The following is a 25,610-nucleotide window of genomic DNA, read 5'->3' on the forward strand; positions in this document are numbered from 1 at the left end:
TTATATGCATGGAATGATCTGCGTGATCTGTACGGAGAACAATAATTTTCACTGTGCCTTGGTACACGTGACAATAGATCTAAATTTAAAGTGTAAAGTGTACTGCGCCTATCTATGCGCCATATTACAGTCATTTATTCGCTTTACAAAGGAAGGAATCAAAAACTACACTTACAGCAAACATTGACTCAATTTACGCTCCCCTAAATGGTTTAATTTTACTTCAAAATGACCTGAGTTCTATACTTTACTCCCCCAAACAATAAGCATTCCAGAAAATATTTCAAAAGATGAAACGTGACGTATTTATGCAACATAAATCAGTAACACTGATGTTATTGCCTACATGACAGAAACACACCAATTGGCGAGCAATACCACTGAAATGCAATTGCAAGACACATCGATGTCACACATTCCATTGCGGGCACAATGTCCCGGCTTTAACTGTTTGAAATGAAATGAAATGAAAATCGCTTATTGTCACGAGTAGGCTTCAATGAAGTTACTGTGAAAAGCCCCTAGTCGCCACATTCCGGCGCCTGTCCGGGGAGGCTGGTACGGGAATCGAACCGTGCTGCTGGCCTGCTTGGTCTGCTTTAAAAGCCAGCGATTTAGCCTTGCGAGCTAAACCAGCCCCTGTTTGAAGATCTCTGTCAACAAGAGACCCACCAGCCAACTAAAACAATCCAAACCAATGAAACAAATTATATCCTTTGTGACCGCGACCTTGGTACACTGTCCCTTCAAGACCACCATGATCTACTTGACACCTTTGACAAAAGGAACATATGGTGCTCCTCCAACATTTCCCCTCTGTTTCCTCTTTAGCGTGACTTGCTTCATTTGGTCCTACACTCAGAGCGCATGATATCTCAATCACCAGGAAGCGTTCGTCACTTTTTTGTCCCAAACAAAACGTTTGCCCTTCCTTCATTTTTCTTCTTATTCTGCATGCTGCTACTTGGTGACATCAATCACAGACTTCGGGCCAGGTTCGACAATGTTTGCAGTTTTCAACCAGATCGTCCCTTCTGTCATGCACGCTCAGCAATGCACTGTCGTTCTCTAGCTGCACACCTTGTCGGATATTCTGTTTTGCGCGACCTAAAATGTCCTTCCGTTGATCAGTAAAAAACCCACTTAACAAAACTCTACAGCATTGCAAAAGATTCCTTGCTTGGTAAGGCTCTGAACAGCAGAAAATTGCGTACCCATTCGCATCCGAACTGAGCTGGCCATCACGACCATTGCTTTTAACAACCTCCCGAACTTCATACAGCATTGCCCATATCGCCTTCTTTGTTCTACTGAACTCTTCTTTATCCATGTTTTTTTTTAAAATTAGGTCTCAATTCAAGTATTCCAATACTCTTCCTAAGGACTTGCTTGTTCTATGTTCTTTAAATTTCAGTTAGTTCAATATTTCTAACACATATTGTATACCAATTCCAGATCACCCATCAAGCCATAGAAACATAGGAAGGTTACAGCACGGAAGGAGACCATTCGGCCCATCTTGCCCATGCCAGCCCGAGGACACCAGGTGGACTTTCTATTCCCACATTCCAACACCCGTTCCATTGCCATGTAGCTTATGGCAGTTAAGGTGCAGATCCAGGTACTTTTCAAAATGGTTTAAGGTTTCTGCGACTACCACCAACTCGGGTAGCGAATTCCACACTCCCACTATCCTCAGCGTAAAAATGTTTTTCCTATTGTCCCCTCTACAATTTATGCCACTTATCTTGAGTCTACATGCCCTGATTCTAGACTTCTCCACCAAGGGAAACAATTTTATCCTGTCGACCCTATCTCTCCCCCTCATAATTGTGTACATCTCATTACGTCATCCCTCAGCCTTCTTTCATCCAAGGAAAATAACCCCAACGTTTCCAATCTATCCTCGTAGCTACACTTCTCTAGCCCTGGCAACGTTTTTGTAAATCGCCTATGCATTCTGTCCAGAGCAATAACGTTCTTCCTGTAATGTGGCTACCAGAATAGCACACAATATCCCAGTCGTGGCCTTACCAGTGTTTTATACAATTATACCATTATATTCTACATTTATAATCTATACCTCTGCCAGTGAAGGAGAACATTCCATATGCTTTTTTAAGAACCTTGTCTATCTGAACTGCTGCCTTTACCTGTACGCCAAGATCCCTCCCTTCATCTACCCGTCGTAGTATATTCTCATTTATTGTGTACTCCCTACAACTGTTTGGCCTCCCTAAATGCATGACCTCACACTTTTCTGACAGTTTCATCTCCCACTCCACTAATCCTTCTATATCGTTTTGAAGATCATTGCTATCCTGTACACAGTCCACCACTCGGCCAATCTTCGTGTCGTCTCCAAATTTCCCAATAACGCTCCCAACATTTACATCCAAATCATTAATATATAATACAAATAGTAAGGGTCGCAACACCGAGACCGGAGGAACACCACTTGAAACAACTTTCCAATTGCAAGGGTAGTCGTCGACCATTATCCTTTGTTTGCTGTTTGTAAGCCAACTTTTTACCAGTTTGCAAAATTGTGCTGTATCCCATAGGGTTTCACTTTCATTACCAATCCGCCGTGTTTGTCTTTGTCAAACGCCTTGCTAAGGTCCATGAGCACCACATCTGCTGCACTATCTTAATCAACCCTTGTTGCCACTTCCTCAAAGAATTCGATCAATTTGCAGATGCTGTGATAATACAAGACGTGAGAGAGTATAACCATCTGGAAAGACTGAACTGGCTGGAAATATTTTATTTAGAAAGAGAAGACTGAGTGGTGAATTTGCACGTGTAAGTGCTTGCTAAGTTGAGGTAAAGAAGATGTTTCAGTTTTGGAGCAAAAACAGAATAATGGACCACAAATATAATAGTAACTAATAAATCCAGTATGCAATTCAAATGAAAATTATGGGGGGGGGGGGGGGGGGGGTAGGGTGTGTGTGTCAAACGCGGAACTTTCAGGTACAGGAGAACCTGAGATCAATAATATGGACGGATTTAAGATGACCCAAGATAGACACATGAGGCAGGAACGAACGTAAATATTTGTTAATACGTTTAGATGAAGAGGAGTTGGGAGGAAGCTCATGAGAAGTATACATGCAGACATGGTCCTGTTCAGTTGAATAGCCTGACTCAGTTCGATAAATATGACCAAGCATCAAGTAGTGCTCAGATTAGATATGGTGGGGTCCGATGTAAACATGTACTTTAGTTCGACAATGAACGAAATGAACAAGCAATTCCGAAATATATAATTCTGAAATTATTTAAGCATGCAGAACATAAAAACAACGTTGACTTTATTTTGAACATACTTTCAATATTGAAGAAAATTGTACCCGAATGCTGCCAACGTGGTAGCATGAAGATGGAAATTACCACATTATCAAACAGTTGTATCCTCTGGAAATGAAGATATTTCTGATTGTTCAAAACAAATTCTGGTATTTGTACTGGAATATCAACTTAACTGATCGCTTCCAATCAAACTAACATACAAAGGCATGCTTTATATTGGGCTAAGTGGAGCATGCGGCTGGAACTGGCATCTCACTTGTCTGGAAAACTATGCTGCATTTAGTATAGATGTATCCTTAAAGTCGTGTGATACGTAAAAGTTATTTTTCAGTAATTCTTATTGTGTCCTCTTTACGCAGTATATTCATTGGCAAAGGAAATATGAATCAAAAGGGTATCATGCTAACAACGTAAGATTTCTACGTTGGGTTATATATTGTTTGATGGGCACCATTTCACAAGCGTGGTGGCAAGAAGGCAGGTCATCATTTGGTATCGCGGTGAAAGCAGTGAACACATTGCGTCATACAGAAACAGTATCCAAAAAACTTAAAATCGGCTTCAAGTATTCTTTGGCATTTTTACACTGAAGTGTTTATTTTTATACCCAAGCGCTAACAAGTGCTACGGATTTCATCAGGTGAAATGCATGTCAAGAAAATCAAGAATACGCTTAATATTTATGCAACGCTCAAGACATCTTGACACCCTTTTAAACTGATGAAGGACGTTTAAAGTTCAGCCGCCGTTTTAAAATAAGAAATCTACCAATAACTAAACGTGTGCGTGCGGTGGGGGGCGGGTTGCTGGAAATGTGACGATTAAACGTTGGCGACAATTGGTGGCAAATTTACCAAAAGCCTTTGGATTCCGATATATATCATATAAAAAGAGGCTGAAAATTAAAACGCGATGTCTATGGGTGCTTGTCTGCATATTTTTAATTGTGCACCCGTAAATATGAAGTGAAGCAACATAGAAATTGTTGTACAGTTGTTGCAGTTACTGGTTGGAACTCTCCGGGTCTCTGTCCAACAATAAGAAGCCGAGAATCTGCGAGAAATGGACCACCTCCTCTGTCAGTTGAACGGAATCGCAGAGACAGTCAGTGTCCACCTTTATTATGTGCGGCCATGATTAGAAAAGCTCCTCAGATTGCGTTTTACATTCGTCTATTCGACAGTAGTAGAAGGATATCTATCTGTCGTGGCAAGTCAATGCAATGCTGGGTCAGATATTTCAATAATTTGGAACACAATCAGAACAATGGCGAATGGACTGATGAGCCGGACGTCCTTCATTTTCCTCCTATCTGTGTTCTACCTGGTTTCGAAACAGCTTTGCTACTCGATTCCTGCGGAACTCCAACATAGCCTTGGTTGGAAATATGGCTGAAGATATACAAATAAAGGCTTGAGAATTACCGCCTCGCAAATTTCAGTTGATTTCAGACGACGCAAAACAAATCGGCTGGATTCTCCATCGGTCCATGCAGCGAAGCGTGAATGGGCGGAGAATCAAGCCTTAACCCGAAATCGAGATCGGCGCCGGGCGCTCAGCACTCAGCGCTCAGTCAAATGCCATGCTTCAGCCCCTGGGATCGGCCTGGAACCGCTGTACTGATGCCCATGCAGCGAACAGGTGCGTCGAACGGTGGATCAGCGTCCTGAAGATGCGCTTCAGTTGTGTGGGTTGCTCTGGTGGGACCCTTCAGTCCAGCGCCTCCACAGCAATCCAGGCACCTGAAGCGCATCAACAGATCACCAATGCACCATTCGATGACACAGTGTTGGCCTGGGTGGCATGCATTGTCGGAACCAACTCCTGCTCCTACGGGCAGTTGGTCATCTCCAAACACACCTGCAGGCACTCAAGTATCGCATACATCCCCACAGATAGTCCCCAGCTATGCATCAGCATGTCCAGCATTGATGGGACTGCCCTTTCCAGAAGCGCAAAATCCATTTGGCCGGAAGCTAGTCCCTGGGATCAGTCCGCCCTCCGATAATCTGTCACCTCGGGAGTTCCTGCCTCCATCAGATGGAGCACTGAGTGTGTTTGTGGCGCTGCACATGATGTCCCAAGAGCCTCTTCACTTACGTGCCCAATCGAGGTGAGCGAATCTGGGATGTTGGAGGGTGTAGGTGACAGCAGCGATGAGAGGTCCGTGTAATCCTTTTCTGTTCCAGGGATGTGTAGGTTAGGTGGGGTTATGGGGATAGGGTGGGGGATGGGCCCTGCATTTTCAGAGGTATGTTGGAGGCTCGATGGTACGAATGACCTCGTTCTGCACTTCAGAGATTCTGTGACATCTTCGATTGGGGAATGTTACTTGACGGTGGATATGCAACGGCAAACATTCAAAACGCAGATTGGTGAACTGCAACAATCGTTCTTCCCTGTCTGACACAAAAATACAACCGGAATAGTGGCCAAACCATCGTTTACAACGAAAATTAGAAATAAGATTAGATCCAAGGAAGTGGCAGACTTATTGGCCAGAAAAAAATGCTGAGCTGAGGGTCGGGAGGAGTTTAGAATTCAGCAAATGTGGACAAAGTGATTGAACAAGAAGCGGGCAGCTTATAGGGTACAAAAAACTGGCTCTCTGAGCTTCAAAAAGAATCTTCCGAAGAAGCAATTCATCAAGACAAATGTAGGCCCCTTACAGTCATCAAGAGGGTAATTTGAAATGGGAACAAAGAAATAGCCGACCAACTAAATACATACTTTGATTCAGTGTTCACAAAGCAGGACACAAATAACAGACCAGAAATTATGGGGAGTGGAGGGGGGGGGGGGGGGGCACAGAGTCTAGTGACAGGGAGGAACGGAAGGAAATCAGTTTTAGTCGGGAAATTGTGTTTGGAAAATTAATGGGATTGAAGGCCGATGAAATCCCCGGGTCCGATATTTTATATCCCAGACTACTAAAAGAAGTGATCCGAGATATAATCGATGCATTGGTGGTCATCTTCCAAGATGCTTCGAGATCAGATGAAGCAATGTCTTGCTGCAGTTATGCAGCGCCTTGCTGAGACATCACCTGAATACCGTGCGCAATGTGGGTCTCCTTATCTGTGAAAGAATGTAATTGCTGCACAAAGAGTGAAGTGATTTTTTTTCCAGACTGCTCCGTGGGATGGCAGGACTGATGAATGAGGAGAAATTTAGATGGTTAGATTATATTCGCTGGATTTTAGAAGAATGAGGGGGTTCTCATAGAAACCTGTAAAATCCAGAAAAACACTAGATCGGGCAGTAACCCATGTCCCACACACCCGTTATCCTACGTCCCCTAACCCAGAGGGCAGCAGAACACCCACCCTGCACCACATGCTGTCACCCATAACGGCCGCTATGGCCAGCTGTGCTGGACACTGGCCACCAACTGCCCACCCCCTGGGCTGCATGCTTTGGAATGCCTAACACTGATGTTTTCTGTTTGCATCCCCCAGCCACAGCCCCCCCCCCCCACCCCGCTCTCCAGGCGAAGGCCACCCAAAACCACCGGGAGTGGGGGATTACTAGATGGGGACCATCGTACTTGCCGCCCCTCACCGTGGCAGAGCAGAGGGTGCTGGATGTGGTCGGTGGCCAAAAGGCAGTGTAGGTCACCGGGTGGAGTTCAGCCACTAACGATGATGTCAGACCCTGCTGAGTTGCAGTTGCATGTGTGTCAATGCCCCCTAACACCATCCCCCACCACCCTCAGCCCCCCCACCACACACACTCCCGTACCACCCTCACCCACACACAGCCCTCTCCATAACCTCCCCCTCCCCCACCACCATCGTCAGTCAGGCCAACACTGCACGTGTTACGTCCGAGATGGAGGCACTGGGGGAGATGGAGCTTGCTGTGGATCATCATGTCCAATGCCCAGGAATTCCAGCTGACAGGCAAACATGTGCCAGAGCCACCTGAAAATCGTAGCGGCGCTTCTGAGCAAGCCAAGTTACAGAAGGCCATGTGAGCGTCAGCGGCATTACCCGTCTGGTGTCCAACGTGGTACAGACACAGAGGGAGGTGGCCCCATCGCAGAGGGAGATGATGCAGTCATTGGCTGATGTGATACAGACCCAGAAGGTGGTGGTACAGTCAATGGGTGATGTGGCACCGTGCCAGACGAAGATGGTCTACGTCCTGTGTTCGGTGGCCGCCAACATGCAGACCCCAGACTTGGCGTCCAGGTGTGGCAGAGCCAGGTGTCGGGGAGCCTTAGTGGATCGCTCCACTCGCACTCCCGTCCCATGGAGTAGCCGAACGGAGCAAAAGGTGATGGGGCACGTGCCAGTTACACCTGCAGGGGACTTGCCCAACACGACAGCACCTCGGAACCCCCCCCCCCCCCCCCCCCCCCCCCCCGCCTCCAGTCCCTGGTGCAGCTGGTCGGCGGCTGACAGAACATGACGGCAGCACGCCCCCTTCAACGGCTAAACAATAGCCTGGCCATTCCAGGCCCGAGCGCCCCAGGTGATGGCCGGAAATGGGGACACAGGTCGCAGGGCGGCAATCACAGTAGGATGCTTTCACTCCTGCTGCACCGTCTGAGGATCCACCAAGACATAGCAGTAAGACCCGTAAAACCAGAAAGTTAGACACGAGTTAAGTTGGCACAGGTGCAGGGGACTGTTAGTTACAGGAGCCATGGCACAAATCTATATATATGCTGTCACATTACACACCTGTTCACAATGTGACAACCTGCCCCGGTACTCTGTCAGAATGGTGATGGGTGCTGGTCTGGGCTGGCCAGAGAGGGGGTGGAAATGGGCAGATCCTGTGGGTGGCCAGGACAGGTCTCCACTTGGCGCCTGGAAGGACGCCATCACGTAAAACGTCAGGGCGACTGTCACCATGATGGCCACCGGGAGAATATGTACTCCCCCATACCCCCACTGCGCCCAGTGTTCCGTGATCTGGTTGTTATGTCACACTGTCTCTTGCTGAGCGAGGATCTTCAATGGCATTCCTGGTTCAGCAGGTGCTCGAATCATAGGCGCTTCTAGTACACCCGGGGCCTCATGAGGCACTTCCTTGGCAGCTCCTCCTCCTCGACCAGTTGGGCAGTTGGCACTCCATTCTGGGCGGCTGCCATATGTTCCTCTGCAGCATGCTCTGCTGCTGGACGCTCCACTGCTGCATGGTCGCTGCTGCACGCTCCAAAGCTGCACGTGCCGCTGCTGAAGCCTTCTCCTCCACGCACAGTGCAGAGCTCATACTATTCCTGGCCATCCCCAGGGTTGTGGTGACTCGCAGGAGGGTCACCAGTGCTGGTTAAATTACAATATCCATTGTTTTCAGTGGGTGAAAGTCCAACATGTAATCATGGTGCTACCCCTGTGCCCAACCAGGTCCACCAGGCTACATGGTGCAACAATATTGCACTGTGGGCTCCACACCCATATGTCACGCCCCCACCCATCTAACCTTGTTCCCAACCTGCATTGTGAGGTCTCTGGCCCTGCGCCCATCCCTGCTGCCAGGGGCATCGTCGGCTGTCGCTGCGCTTGTCAGGGGCATGTTCTACAGCCCCCAACCGGGGCCACAGTGTGCGTTGCCCTGATTAGGCAGTCTGAAGCTCCCAGGCGGGTGGCCACCAAGTTGGATGCGGGTATAGTGGAAGGTGACATGCGGGGATGGGGACTCCCATATGGTAGGTGTCACTCTGCAGAACCAGATAGCCATGGTGTATGGCCAGTGAGCGGCACAGCAAGATGGCTGCCTTGCAGGCTGTGACAATGGTATCGTAGTGGCCAGCATTGTGGCTTCACAGCACGGTAGCATAATGGTTAGCACTGTGGCTTCACAGCTCCAGGGTCCCTTCTTCGATGCCCCGCTGGGTCACTGTCTGTGCGGAGTCTGCACGCTCTCCCTGTGTGTGTGTATTTCCTCTGGCTGCTCCGCTTTCCTCCCACAGTCCAAAGACAAGCATGTCAGGTGGATTTGCCATGCTAAATTGCCTGTAAAGTCTAAAAAGGTTAGTAGGGGTTATTGGGTTGGGGGGATAGGGTGAACGTGAGGGCTTAAGTGGGTTGGTGTAGACTCGACCGGCCCAATGACCTCCTTCTGGACTATATGTTCTATGTTAATGGCGGTCCATGCCTGGGTACTGGCCCAGTCCCATGGAGGATCAACACAACCACTTGGCGCATTCGCCCATCACCCGCCTCCCCGGACCTGGCCCAGCTCTCGCCAACCCAGCAAGCTCGGCCAGTTTTCGGCTCTGCTGCTCAAAGTTGTGCCTCTATGTGTCCTACCTCCTCTATCTCCCTCATCAACGGCGATACCTGTTTCAGGATTTTTCTAGAGCACAGGTGAACTGTGCCGTCAGTAACTTGTCACATTGGACGCAGAGAATCACAGCGGACCCAGAGAATATTGCGTTTCAGACTGCAATGACACCGCTATCAAAGGGGATGGAGAATTGCGATTTGGCGGCAAACGGGCGCCAGCCACGATATTGATGTTGGTACCGCCTCTCCGCCGACTCTCCGCCCAATCGCATTTCACAATTTTGGCATCGGCCAATGGCGAATACCACCCCACTTCTTTCTGTGAAACTGCCGAATCTACCATGCTGCGGTCGTATTGTACATACAGGCTTTTATATTTCCTCTGTTCTCGTCTAATTATTTTTTACTTTTCCATTTACCTGTAATGCCTGAACCGCAATTTTTCACTGCCACTCAATATTATCCTGCTTTTTTAAAATTTACAAACCATTGCGTATTCTGCCTGTTTCACCCGGGACCCCCGTCAGTTATTATTTCAAAATACTTCTGAATGACCATAGGATCCGTGTTCAAGCCTGGTTCGGGCTGAGCCCTAATCAGCTGTGTGCTTTATTCCTTTTGCAGCCCTTGTGCGGCTACCCCGAGAAATTATATATTTCCTCCCACACCACTCATTCAGCCAATTGTTCACCTTCTTAATCTGGCTTGTACAAGACAAATATACCAATGAAGACATCATAACTTTTGAAGTTTTTTTCTTTAAGTTAGTTCCCAGTTCCAAGCAGGATATCTTTCCTTCCACTCCATGTAATTTTGGTCAGCAAATGGATATATAATTTTGGTCAGAATATGGATCACAGCGATTGGATCTTTCTTAGTAGAGCATAAAAACATCAGGTGTAGGGCATAAAATAGGCATTTGGCTGCTCGCCAGTCAATACGATTATGGTTGTTCCAATAACTCCATTTTCCTATGTTCATCTCCCACATCCAATAACCTTCGACCCGCTTGGCGAGAAAAAAAGCTGTCAATATCAGCCTTGTATCTTTTCAACATTGCAGTCCTCACTGCTCCCTCGGGTACAGCACTTCAATACTTAACGACCCTCCGAGAGATAAAATATCTCCTCATCCTGGTCTTATATGAGAGGCCACTTTAAAAAAAATTCCGCCCCTTAGTTCTAGATTTCCCCACAGGGGAATGTCCTCTCAGCATCCCTGTCGTTCCTCTCAGATCTTGCATATTTCAATAAGATCACTATTTATTCTTCTGAAATCTTATGGCTAGAGGCCGAGCCAAACTAAGATTTCCTCATGGAAACAACCTCTTCATCCGAGGTATAATGCTGTTAGGTGAGCTGAATATTCAGAATTCTCCCTATGTGTACCTGAACAGGCGCCGGAATGTGATGACAAATTAAGTGCAGTGCTAATGTAAGCCAATCGTGACAATAAAGATTATTATTATTGTAAATCAACCTACTGTATCTCCTCTGAACATCCTCCAATGCAATTATTTCTCTCCCTAAATAAGGAGAGAATGTTATTCTCGCTTGAGGTGATCTGCCTATTTATAACAAGACTTGCCTACTCTTCTTCTCCACCCTTCTTGCAATAAGTAGCATCATTCAATTTGCCTTTCTAATTCCTTGCAGTACCTGCACACTAACAGTTTCAAATTCATGTATCAGACAATTCTGTACCACAGCATTCTGCAGTCAATAGCCAATTAAACAATATTCTAGTTTTCTATTCTTCCAAACACCAAGGGTCACAAAACATTTTCTCACACAATGCAAATGCTGCCAATATATTGTCTGCTTACTTCCCCTGAAATATTCTTCCATCACATTTCAGCTGATGTGCACTCTGGGACCATATAAGAACAGACCATGTAGGGAGTCTCGATTCTGCATTCCTTGTTTATTAATTCCCATCATAAGAAAAAAAGCAGATCTTAACTCACCTCCTCCTACTTCTCTTTGGCCGCCTTTGCCAAGGCTGGTTTAGAACAGGGCTAAATCGCTGACTTTAAAAGCAGACCCTAGGCAGGCCAGCAGCACTGTTCAATTCCCGCACCAGCCTCCCCGAACAGGCGCCGGAATGTGGCGACGAGGGGCTTTTCACAGTAACTTCATTTGAAGCCAACTTGTGACAATAAGCGATTTTGATTTCAACATGCCACCCCACTGCAAATTTTAACTGAAGTGCTGTATCCAGAAATATATATAAAACAAGTTCAGGCCTAACCACTGTTTGCTGAAGATTTAGCATAAATTGTTTTTTATACACCCTTTCCCTATTAATACAACCAATGATCCTTATGGATATCTTTCTCAACTGGTCGTTCCATCTTCAATGACCTGTGCACACCCATTCTCAGGCCTCTCAGTTCCTGCAGTTTCTTTAAAATAACACCAGGTTAAAGTCCAACACGTTTGTTTCAAATGCTTTCGGAGCACTGCTCCTTCCTCGGGTTAATGAAGAGGTAGGTTCCAGAAACATATACATCGACAAAGTCAAAAATTCAAGACTATACTTTGAATGCAACGATGTCTCTGGAACTGTAAAGTCCAATTACCTGCAAATTCTCGCATTCAAGGTATCGTCTTGCACCTTTGACTTTGTCTATATATATACGTTTCTGGAACCTACCTGTTCATTTGCCTGGGGAAGGAGCAGTGCTCCGATAGCTAGTAATTTGAAACAAACCTGTTGGACTTTAACCTGGTGTTGTAAGACTTCGAACTGTGCTCACCGCAGTCTTCATCATCTTTAAAATAAGTTCGATGGGTATATATTCTTACATTTAACATTACTAGAAACACATATTTCTTCGCAGTTCTCTGCGTTGAATGTTATCTGTGATATGCCTGACCTTTACCTAATCTATGTTCTCCTGAAGTCTGTTAGTAAGATCCTCATTGTTTGCTAAATGTACACGTTTCTTGTCATCTCTAAACTTTGGAAATATGCCTTCTGTACCCAAGACTATACTATTAACATATATCAACGGTGCAATGGTCCTCATGCCGAACTTTGGAAAATGAGGCTATATATTTTCCCTCGATCTTGAAAGACAACCATTCCGTACCACTCTTTGTGTTCAGGAGCTTTGCCAATTTAGTATTTCCGAAACCACAGCTCTGTTAATCCGACCGTCTCTTGTACGTCTCTTGCATTCTACTTTACCAAATGCCTTTTGAACTAAAAATATTTGTCAGACTAACTGAATCAATTCTCACCATTGCTTCATCAAAGCGTATAATCCAGTTCGTCAAACATGATTTGTCCTTAATAGTAAGCTGAATTTCATTAATTATCCCGGAATATTCCAAATGACAATGAGTGGTGTAAAATCAATACGGGCTTGTCAGTATGGCTAAGGACGCAGGAAGGAATAATAATGATACAAATAAAATCGCCGAATCAGAGCATTTCACAGCACATAAGGAAGCCATTCGGCAAATCGCGTCTGCACCGACTCATCAAAGACCTCCGATGCTAGTCCCATTCCCCAGCCCTATCTCTGTAGTCCTCTAAATTCATCACATTCAACGATATATCCAGCTCTCTTTTGGAACTTCCTACGAAGTCTGCATCCACCACTGTCCCAGGCAGCGCATTCCGAATCCCAACAACTCTCTGACCAAAAAGGTTTCTTCTCATCTCACCCCGAGCTCTCTTGCTGATCATCTTGTAATTGTGCCACCCCCCACTTGTCACCGACTTACCACTGAGTGGAAACAGAATATCCTTCTTTAACGCGCCAAAATTGTTCATAACTTTGAACACCTCAATAAGGTCACCTCTTAATCTCATTTACTCTTCTAATCTTTCCTTGTATCTGAAATTCCTCATTCATGGTATCATTCTAATAATCTCCTCTGCACTCTCTTTAGGGCTTTAACATCAATCCTTAAATACTTATTTTGACAAAATCGTGGCTGTTCACATGTTCAGAAGGAACTTACTACTTAATGGATTTTGTTAACCTCATGGATATATTCGTCTGTAATTTATTTTCATAATATTTCTTTCGTATTGTGGTCTTTAGCTTTCTCTGTATCTTCTGTGTCCAAAGGTATTGTCTGTTGTACCCTGGGCCTTACATTTGTTAGAAACCTTTTTTGCTGCTTAAATTTAGTCTTGATGTCTTACTCGTCCAGGCAGCTCCACTAATGGAGGCTTTTTCTTCACCTCTCGCAGCAACCTTTGTACGTCCGGTGCCACAGTGGCAAGCACTGCTGCCTCCCAGCGCCAGGGACCCTGATTCAATTCCGACCTTGAGTTTCTGTGTGGCGTTTTCAGATTCTCCTGGTTTCTGCCTAGGGCTCCTACACGTGCTCCAGTTTTATCCGAAAGATCCAAAGATATGTAGATTAGGTGGATTGGCAATGCTCAATTGTCCCTTAGTGGCCAAAGATGTGTAGGTTAAGGGGTACTCGGATTGGGCGCTGGAGTCGGCTTGGATGGAGTGTTCATCCAGAGGTTCGGTGCAGACTCGATGGGACGAATTGCCCCCTTCTGCTACACGGCAGGGAGTCTATGATTCTAGCCAAAACGATTCCTCCAATTTTAGAGTTATCGTTTTTCTGACAAATGTTTGCTATTTTTCACTCACTGAATATGATAATTCTCTCGTTAAGCATTATGCGCTTACTATTTCTTGCCCGTTTTCAAATCTATTCTTCGAAACACGTGAAGTCAGTGTAATCTAGAAGGGCAAAGACAGTAAACTCAAGTGAGCATCATCACCTGAAAGTTTCCATCCAAGCCCCACACCATACAGGCTTTAAATTATATCGTCTGCCACACGATGTTCCATGGGCCCAAATCCTGCAACTCTCTTCCAAACATTCTTACAGTGTCTCGACACGACATACATGGCTGCAGTTACAAAATACAACTCACCACTACTGAATTTAGCGATGGGAAATAGACGCTGGGTTGCCAGCGAGACCCAGATCCAAAGAACTAATAAATCAAAAGCAGAAGTACGGTTTAAAAATCTCAACTCCGGTGTCCGGGAGATGTGTGATCTTGCCAGATCTTCAAATACCAAACTAAAACTGCAGACAAAAGCTGCGTTCCCAGCTAATAGTATGCCAGAACAAAACATACCTGCCACAGGACTTAATGAAGGATTCCAACAACATGTAGTTGCAGCAATGTGATCAAACTACTCAACAACTGGTAGGACAAAACTATCCAACGCAATGTGCTGGCAGGAAGGCAAAGCCGAACTAACCTAATACCGTTGCTTGTAAACGCACTATTTAGTTGGATGAATCATCTGAGCCACCCTTCCCGACTTTGGAGTTCTGTAACTTGTGATATTCACATTGAACCCATAATATTAACCATGATAGCCTGAAAAACTTGGAAACGCGGGCTGATGTCATATTATTTAGCATTATAAAGCATTATTTATGCAGCACGGTAGCATGGTGGTTAGCATAAATGCTTCACAGCTCCAGGGTCCCAGGTTCCGTTCCCAGCTGGGTAACTGTGTGCGGAATCTACACGTCCTCCCCGTGTGTGTGTGGGTTTCCTCCGGGTGCTCCGGTTTCCTCCCACAGTCCAAAGATGTGCGGGTTAGGTGGATTGGCCATGCTAAATTGCCCGTAGTGTCCTAAAAAGTAAGGTTAAAGAGGGGGTTGTTGGGTTACGGGTATAGGGTGGATACGTGGGTTTGAGTAGGGTGATCATTGCTCGGCACAACATCGAGGGCCGAAGGGCCTGTTCTGTACTGTACTGTTCTGTGTTCTATTATTTAATTCATTGCAGCTCAAAACGTTTACGTATTGTTAAAGTATACACTTTAATGAGATAACAATTGATTAACAACTTTTATTCAGCAACAGCATTTGACATTTGACTTTCAACAACTCTTATTCCGGCTTGGAAGGTCTATTAATTTTTTTTAGTGCAACGGTTTCAAAAGAAAACTCCGATTGAAAATATAAAACCGTCCTGAAATATAAATGTGGGAAAGTGCACATCATCCTTGTTGAGAAAAATGGGTTCGGTGGAATAGTATAGTCGGGAGAAGTTCTTATTGACATTGGGTTTGTGCAAAGTATTAAGTAAGAAACAACACCGATCACCAAGCTAGATGAATAAGCTCTGAACCGCGAGAATCTGAAATCGATTGGAGACATCAGTAAAACGCACATTACAGTTTGCGTCATACAGTTATACAGTCGGCGATGATTGGTACCCACATGCATTTACCAGTAATGCAGCTGTTGATCCGCATAACTATCCTGATATCCATGCAAAATTAGCTTTACAATACCTTTTAAGTAATTATTATTCGTCACAAATACTGGACAAGACATTGCAACAACAACAAAAAAAATCACACCAGTGCTGTGTTCATAATGTGTTGTTAATAAATAGTGCAATGTTTGCTTATGGCCCAGTTAGCTGGACGGCTGTTTCGTGATCCAGAGCAATGTCAGCAGAACAGATCCAATCCTCGTACCGGCTGAGGTTATTCGTGAAGGTTCCGGCTTCTCAACCTGTCCATCGCCTGAGGTGCGCTGACTCTCAGTTTAACTCGCTACCAGCCAGCTCCCCCCGCCTCGCCAACTCCGGGCTTCACAGGGTAAAACAGCCAATGGTTATCTAGCGCCGTCCGGACTTACTTGCTGCTTGTTGTAGATGATGATTCATCAAATGAACATAGTCTGTACATGTTTCAAATGCCTCATTATCACTATGGCATAATTCTGTTCTTACCCATAATAGTTTCAGCCCAAATCCGACGAATCACAATCGTCGAAGTGCTCGTTCCAACACCACGTTGGTAGTTGCAGATGTATGACCATGCTTCGATGTTCAAATTTTGCGGGTTGCGAAACTGGTCAAGGTTACTAACCCACTTCGACAAATTCTATTGATGTTGGAACCTCTTACATTTATAAATATTGTTCCTGAATCCAACATATTATATTTCATAGTTTTTTAATAAAAATATTGGAACCTCTTTTGTATCAGAGAGAGGAGGCAGGGTAGGAAGGACATTTAACGAGAAACACAGAAAATGCTGAAAATGTTCAGCATCTGTGGAAGCAGAATTGTAGTGAATGGTCGAGGCCCATGCCCTTTCATTTTAAAGGACTAGCCTCATATTTAAGCTTTAACAAAGCGACACGTTGAAACGTAAGTAACCAAATATACCCAAAGCACCAGTTTGAGAGGTAGATTATTATGTCCTTTTTAACGCTGTGGAATTAAAGAACATGGAAGTGGAGATATATTCCGGCCCAATTCCAATGGACATTTATAAAGAGTACAAACTATCCAAGACGAATCACTAAAGGAAACCAATTTCGAAAGTTACTTCAGGAAATAGACATGCAATTGTCTCAATGAAGGTCGAGCAGTCCGTCAAAGGCACAAAGGTCCCAACAAGGTGTTAGCTTTTTCGTGAATTAAAAACTTATTGAATTAACTTGAAAATAGACTGAAAATGTTACACATTTGCAATGGTCGCTCGGAATGTAAAAACAGGTTGCGCAAAAAATTATTATCATGCAATAAAAATATAGAAATGCGTGCATCGGACATAAATCTATATAATCTAAAAGCTGCGTGAGAAATGCAGCATAAACAAAAATGATCCTCTCAGATCACTAAAGAAGTTGCTTTCCCTTTTACAATCTAATTCATTGATGAGAAAGCTAATCTAATTTATTCATATCTTATTCAGAGCGGCGTAACATGAAGCTTGGGAATTAATCATTGACGACTGTTAACATCACAGATGTACGTAAGCAACTGGAGTATTTTGTTTATGCTTCTCAACTCGCTGTAACATGTATATCGTTTCTTAATAACCTAATAATGTAATGACGCTTGTCTGAATATTTTAATTGCACACTTTTAAATATAAACACTTTCGAAGCAGTGTAGCTTTAACAACAGATGTTGCAGTTATTGGTTGGAACACTTTGTGTCGCTGTCTACCAATAAGGAGCTGAAATCCTTCTCGAGATCTACCCCGCCTCGCAGAGATTCACTGAGCAGATTGGAAGGGTGAGACTCAGACTGTTCCTGCGTTTATGTTGAGCGGACGTGTTCACAAAATAAGACTCAGAATGTAATTTGCTTCTCCATTGAGCAACACCATTCAGATGAAAGGTCGGCGTTTCCTTTTTGGTGACAGTGGTTACTATTAGTGTACAGAAATTTCACCTAGAACAATGGCGAATATGCTGAGCAGCCGGGCGTCTTTCATTTTCCTGCTCTGTATATCGGGCCTGATTTCAGGACAAATTCGCTACTCGATTCCCGAGGAGCTGGAGTACGGGGCCTTTGTTGGGAACATCGCTGAGGATTTGAGACGAAACGCTGGAGAATTATCGGGCCGCAATGTTCGGCTGGTCTCCGACAAGAGGAGGCAATACATTGAGGTAAATCTGGAAAATGGGATGTTATTTATTAATGAAAGGATCGACAGAGAACAGCTTTGTGGACAAAGCCCTAGCTGTTCACTTTCGTTTCAAATAATGCTGGAAAATCCTTCGGAAATGCGTCGCCTTGCAGTTGAAATACTGGATATAAATGATAATGCGCCTAGTTTTTCAAAGGACGAATATTCTTTCCGGATTATTGAGGTAATTGCGCCAGGGACGCGTTTGCCTCTCGAGAGCGCGCACGATCCGGACATCGGCACAAATGCAATCAGCACTTACCACATCAGCCCAAACGAACACTTCGGCCTCAGAGTTCAGACAAGAAACGATGGAACTAAAAGTGCGGAACTGCTCTTGGAGAAACCCTTGGACCGTGAAAAGCAGTCAACACTTTTTCTTGTGCTGACCGCTACTGACGGCGGTGTTCCCCATAGATCTGCAACTACTCGGATTGTTGTTAACATTCGGGATGCGAATGACAACGCACCAGTATTTGATCATGAAACATACACGACCAGTGTTCTAGAAAACACCCCTAAAGGAACGTTAGTGATAAAACTCAATGCATTTGATTTGGATGAAGGTACAAACGCTGAACTAACATATTCTTTCAACAGCCATGTTTCGCAAAAGGCTCGTGAATTGTTCATAGTGGACTCGATAACTGGCGAGATAAGAGTTGAAGGAGTATTAGATTTTGAAGAATCATATATGTATGAACTTGATGTAGAAGCTGTGGATAAAGGTCATTATCCAATGGCAGGGCATGCCAAAGTTATGGTCGGACTGATTGATGTGAATGACAACGCCCCTAGGATCGAAGTGACGTCGATATACAGTACAGTACCGGAAGATGCGCAGCCGGGGACTGTGATAGCCACAATCAGTGTGACGGATGCAGACTCTGCTGAAAATGGGCAGGTTAAATGTGACGTTCCCGTGGATATACCGTTTAAGTTTGAGCCCTCATTCAACAATAACTATAAATTAGTTACAAGTGGTAATTTGGATCGGGAAGTGAGCCCGCTCTACAATATATCAATAAGGGCCCGGGACAAAGGATCTCCGCATCTTGAAACAAGAAAAAATATAATGGTGACAGTCTCTGATGTAAATGACAATTCTCCAATGTTTACACAATCCTCCTATAACGTGTTTGTGACGGAAAACAATTGGCCCGGTGCCTCTATTTTTACAGTTACCGCTTCAGATCCAGATCTGGATCAGAATGGAGATGTTTCCTATCTTATGTTGGAAAACAATACAAAATATGCATCTGCATCTCCTTATGTTATGATTAACTCGAAGAGTGGGGACATCAATACACTGCTTTCATTTGATTATGAACTGCTGAAATGTTTCAAGATTATCGTTCAAGCTCAAGACGCCGGATCTCCCTCCTTGAGCAGCACTGCCATTGTGAATGTTATTATCTTGGATCAAAACGACAATGCTCCAATAATTGTTTCACCTTTAGCTTGGAACAGTTCCTTAGCTGTGGAGATTCTGCGTCAATCCATAATCCCAGGCTATATGATCACTAAGGTAATCGCAACAGATGTGGATTCTGGACAGAATATGCGGCTTTCCTTCCAAATTCTAGAGGCCACTGATCCCAGTCTCTTCAGTCTGGGTCGACTCTCTGGAGAAATCAGAGCAGCGAGACGTTTCAGGGATCATGACTCCACCATACATCGAGTGATAATCCAGGTGAAGGACAATGGGCAGCCCAGTCTCACCAGCGCAGCTACTATCTTCGTTTCAATCTTACAGAATGTTACTGAAAATGTCTCGGTGCGGAGTCACCAGCCCAGAAGTCCTGAACAATTGTCTGAGCTGAATGCTTATTTAATCATCATGTTTGGCTCAACGTCCTTCATATTTCTTGTAATAATCATTTTCCTGGTGGTCCTGAAGTGCAAGCAGAACAGTAATGCAAATTATTACTCGTCCACAAGTTGTTGTTGCTGCATGCGGAGGAATTCGAATGAGGTCTTTAACCGCAGAGCTGTCCCCAAAGAAATTCCTCATTATTCTGGCCGCCAGACGCTTCCCATTTCTGACACACATCAGTACACGATCTGTTTAGCTCCAGAATCAGCCAAAAGTGATTTCCTGTTCCTAAAACCTTGCGAAGCAACTTTACCTATGAATGATTTGAATGTCCGTGGTGGCAGCGTGCGAAAATTATAGTCTGGGGATAACTGATAGCAAATTATTGTTGTGGAATTTGAACTCTTGCGCAGTAAAGTGCAGATTTCTTTCAGCACATGAACATTTCCCGAGATATGTGTACATTGTAACCTTAAAGTTTGCGTGATACATGCTAGTATCTCGAATGCCTTCAGTTTAGCATATGGTGTTAATGTTCACATAAATATCTGGAGAGGTACAAGCTCGTAAATATTGGGAAATAACATTTCCCTCACTACCTACAAATATAGTTGATAATTTTTCTAGCACCTTCTGGTCAAAACCTATATTAACATGCTTGCTTTTAGATTCTAATTTGTGAAGCAGTTTGCTGTTTTCACAAATTATAAAGTGCTTAAGGTTGTCATATTGATTCGTAGATCACTTACCTTGTTTTTGTCTGGAAGAAACTGAAGAGAAATGTTCAAGAAATGAAACATCATTTTTTTCGTTTTGCTTCGGAAAGTATTAGGCCTTGATCGGCTTGTCAAGATTGTGCTTAAAAAAGTAAGCACAACGTACATTATCTGAGCAGGTGAGGTTGCAAAATCAGCGAACTTTCTAAGAAAAATCTGAAATGAGCTGATGCCTCTTCGAAACTTCATGGGAGCATAAATGTATTTCTGGAGGCATTGAACGAAACGTTTGTAAACATATTCCAATGACACATCGCCTTTCGATGTCATTTATCCGAACTCGACAACAATGGAAATGTTTCTCCCCAGGACTTAGCTGATCATGTACATAAATGTAAGAAAAATCTTGGGGGTGTGCGATAAATTCTAATTTCTGTGCGAAAGGTTGATTTATTAAACTACTTTGCAGTTAGTAAACTTAACCATGCAATGTATTTAGCCACCATCTCCAACAAAGCACAACACCGTTCGCCTCCAATCTACCCGGAACCCTGACAACCAAACTACCAAACCGAGAGCTACTCAGTCTTGTTTGTGGTTATTCCTATTATTAATTGGCTCGTTTAGTTTCAAACTTTTGGATCTAGAGTTTTTTTTAAAGGAATGTTTTGGGATCGTGTTTCATTTATGGATAGATCTGACTCATAAAATTACTTGCGTTGATTAGAGCAACTTGAAGGTAAGCCAAGCAATGGAGACATGGAAATGAATCTTCATTTGTGATGTTCAAAGTTTTGTATCGAGCAATCACCGTTACTTAAGAAAGTGGGCGTCAGATGGACCAGCATAATTCTCGCATCCTCACCCTTCTTGGAAGTGTTTGATAGCAAGGAGGAATATCAACTGATAACCTTTGGACAATAGAAGCAGACACAACAGAAACCAGATAATTACGATGTTTTGAACCTATAACTAAAAATTATGTCCATCACACGTTTGCCACTTATCCTTGCTTGAATGTTATTTAAGGTGTTATTTGAATTAAAATGGTGTGGAACATTCCAAGTACGGTTTCTCTCAAATAAAAATTCCGTTGCCACACAATCTATCACGAACTGGTTAGGTCCGTGTAGGGTGAATTGATCTATTTAGAATTCAAAATGATTTTATGCTATGTGTTATCTACTTATATGACTTGGTTGCAAGTAGGAACATCTAAAAGTATGGGCAGTAAAAGACTGTCTCCTCTATTGAACATCTACTGTACAGTCATAACCTTATTTGCATAATGAGAATTGCTGTGTCCTCAGACCGTCGACCATGTAATCTCGTGGGAGATGAGAATCATTAGGTACCAAATACCGAGGTCATTCTATTTCGAAAAAAACCCATATCTGTTCTTGAGAACACAGTAAGTAGGGGGCACGTTTGCATTCGTCCTGTTCTAGATTTTAATGTGCTGGAAAGACTTGCCCGATTCTTGTTGCATTGGCGATTCTTCAATATGAAGACTTCATATTGAACAGCTGGATCCAGTGGGTGAATCTGATCTTACCATGAGTTATTTGCTGTGATTTAGTAAGACTGAATGGCGTGATGAGCACGTCATTATCTGCATTTATAATCTTTATTATTGTCACAAGAAGGCTTAAATTAACACTGCAATAAAGTTACCGTGAAAATCTCCTAGTCACCACATTCCGGAGCCTGTTTGGGTAGACTGAGGAAGAATTCAAAAGTCCAAATTACCAAACAAGCTCGCGTTTCAGGGAATGTGGGAAGCAACAGGAGCACCCAGAGGAAACCCACGAAGATGTGGGGTGAACGTGCAGATTCCGTACAGACAGAGAGGCAAGCCGGGAATCAAACCCAGGTTCCTGCCACTGTGAAACAACAGTATTAACCATTGTGTTATCACAAAGGTATTAAACGGAGAATAAGTACGGTCAAAGGGTAACGGAACTACCAAAAGCAGAAAGACCAAGAAAAAGAGAAATAAAAATGGAGAGATAGGAAGAAACGGAGAGATTGAGCAAAAGTTTCATATCACCATGTGCATATTGGGTACCCCAAGATAGCTCTGTTAGCGGGGAGAGGATCTCAAATAAATCACTCAACTGCCAGCACTCCTATTCCTTGCATCAAACGGTTTAATTCACCGGCGGGGAGATGGCGTCCCTCCACCGCACAAAGGAAAACATCCATTCTTATACATTTTTCAAAACAGCTACACAGCCCATTTCAGCTGGACCTTGTCCAATAATATTGGTTATACATTACATTAATAAGTTATATATCCAATTAATTTTGACATTACGCAAAGTGGGTTGGTATCTTACCAGCCCCCAACTTCCTGAATAAGTCACTCATACTAACAGTTGAAATTATCTTTCCTGCCTGCACCTGGAGACGTTGGGCTGACAAGGATACATAATGCTCTTTGTCCTGTCACTCGCTGGTGAAGTACTCCCATGTCTCCCATGTCTGTTTCAATCATTCTTATCCCCCTGACTAACTCTGCTGTCTGGAATTAAATGATGTTATTTATACTAGTTTGCAACTTAACCCAGCCAGTGGTTGCTCAGGCATCTCGGTAGTTCAGCTAAGAGTCATTTGGTGTCTTCAGTATTGCTGGGTCAGCTAACAGACATTTTGTGTAACTTATTTTAATTGTATGTCTGTCCTTTCCGATATTAGTAATTTTTAGGTTATAAAATCACAAGCATTGTTCATACACTATCTATTCCTCCAAGTTCCCTCTTATACAGGGATCTAAGCCAGAGTACCTTTATCTAAAATCTTCTTTCTAAATCTGACTTGAACAGACAACATGGGCCAGTGTTAGAGATGTCTCGCTGACCCCCAAAACCCTGCAATCCCGAAAATACAAATTCTGGATCCAGCAAACGTGGAAGCAGTCAGGCCCAAAGACTATCCACAAATATTTTCAATGCCTGTCTAAATAAATAAATAAAACATTTAATAGAAACTCTAAGATCTTAATGAGTAACAAAGCACTTCCATCAGTTCAATGCAAATAGGGATATCTTAGGGAAAGCCATGTTCGACAATCTCAAGTATCTGTGGACAACCAATAAGCAATTAACAGAAGAGTTTTTCTTCCCCTGGCTTGCGCAGTTTTCTTCAGTAGCATATCTGCTTACTTTAAGCTTTGGAAAGTTGGACATTTGTGTAATTGTACTGTTCGGTTTAGAGCTCATTAATGTTTTTGGTCTTGCACATTTACTGCAATTACAGACCATATTTTTTTTATTTAAAATTTCAGTCACTAACAATGAACTAATATTATGAGCGATAATGAACAATTAGCACGTGAATAATGTTATATTTGTATATTTAGCTAGATTTACATAAGACGTAATACATTAAATAAGTAATAATTTACACATTCAATACACACCTTAAATGTAGAAGGCAAATGGAATTTTGTCCTTCATTGCTGGAGGGATGGAGTTTAAGACTAGGGAGGTTATGTTGCAATTGTATAAGGTGTTAGTGCGGCCACACCTGGAGTATTGTGTTCAGTTTTGGTCTCCTTACTTGAGAAAGGACGTACTGGCGCTGGAGGGTGTGCAGAGGAGATTCACTAGGTTAATCCCAGAGCTGAAGGGGTTGGATTATGAGGAGAGGTTGAGTAGACTGGGACTGTACTCGTTGGAATTTAGAAGGATGAGGGGGGATCTTATAGAAACATTTAAAATTATGAAGGGAATAGATAGGATAGATGCGGGCAGGTTGTTTCCACTGGCGGGTGACAGCAGAACTAGGGGGCATAGCCTCAAAATAAGGGGAAGTAGATTTAGGACTGAGTTTAGGAGGAACCTCTTCACCCAAAGGGTTGTGAATCTATGGAATTCCTTGCCCAGTGAAGCAGTTGAGGCCCCTTCATTACATGTTTTTAAGGTAAAGATAGATAGTTTTTTGAAGAATAAAGGGATTAAGGGTTATGGCGTTCGGGCCGGAAAGTGGAGCTGAGTCCACAAAAGATCAGCCATGATCTAATTGAATGGCGGAGCAGGCTCGAGGGGCCAGATGGCCTACTCCTGCTCCTAGTTCTTATGTTCTTATGTAGGAATGATTCTATTGCATTTCCTTAGATTTTTACGGGCCTTTATGTAACATTGGAAGTGTGAGAAACTTGGGCATACAACGACATCCACATGAGGCCAAACTAGGTCGGCAGCAAGACCACTATTTGTCATTCTGTTTTGTGATCGTTCATCCTTGACCTACACGGTCCCTTATTTTTCTCTCAGCAACAGCGCTGCAAAACTAAAATTTCACTTGGCATAATGTAACACCAAACAGGCTTCGCATTCACCCTGCCCAATTGTAATACACCACAGTTTATTTTTTTTAAATAATTTTATTGGAATTTTTTGAAAAATATATATCAATAGAACAATAATAACAATAATAAACACCACCCCGGCACCCGTAACAATGCATATAACAAACCCCCCCCCCCCCCCACCCCCCCCCCCCCCAACCCAATAAACAACAAAATAAATTAACAATAAGCAAATTAACTTAAACACTATCCCCCAAAGACCACCCCCCTTTCCCCCCTCCCCCCCCCCCGGGTTGCAGCTGCTGATGACCTAATTCCTTATCGTTGAGCCAGAAAGTCGAGGAAAGGCTGCCACCTCCTAAAGAACCCTTGTACCGACCCTTTCAGGGCGAATTTGACCCTCTCCAGCTTAATGAATCCCGCCATGTCATTGATCCAGGTCTCCACGCTCGGAGGTCTCGCAACTTTCCACTGCAGCAAGATCCTCCGCCAGGCTACTAGGGACGCAAAGGCCAAAACATCGGCCTCTTTCGCCTCCTGCACTCCTGGCTCCACCCCAACCCCAAAAATCGCGAGTCCCCAGCCTGGCTTGACCCTGGATCCTACCACCCTCGACACCGTCCTTGCCACCCCCTTCCAGAACTCCTCCAGTGCCGCACATGCCCAGAACATATGGGCATGGTTCGCAGGACTCCCCGAACACCTGACACACCTGTCTTCGCCCCCAAAGAAGCTACTCATCCTAGACTCGGACATGTGGGCCCGGTGC

At 43.9% G+C, this 25,610-nt stretch overlaps 1 protein-coding gene across 2 annotated transcripts in view; it reads left to right on the forward strand.

Moving 5' to 3' along the window:
• Positions 1 to 21,001, forward strand: part of LOC119965483 (protocadherin-10-like) — a 48,122-nt gene extending 27,121 nt beyond the window's left edge. Inside the window, exon 2 of one of the 2 annotated variants that reach the window (XM_038796301.1) lies at positions 15,987 to 21,001. In XM_038796301.1, coding sequence (XP_038652229.1) covers positions 17,768 to 20,173 — 2,406 coding nt within the window. In that variant the 5' untranslated portion in view covers positions 15,987 to 17,767 and the 3' untranslated portion in view covers positions 20,174 to 21,001. The remainder of the gene's footprint in view (positions 1 to 15,986) is intronic. The other variant, XM_038796300.1, reaches the window with a different exon arrangement.
• The last annotated feature ends 4,609 nt before the right edge of the window (positions 21,002 to 25,610 follow it).

Source organism: Scyliorhinus canicula, chromosome 4 (genome assembly GCF_902713615.1).
Source record: "Scyliorhinus canicula chromosome 4, sScyCan1.1, whole genome shotgun sequence".
In the NCBI taxonomy this organism is placed as follows: Eukaryota; Metazoa; Chordata; class Chondrichthyes; order Carcharhiniformes; family Scyliorhinidae; genus Scyliorhinus; species Scyliorhinus canicula.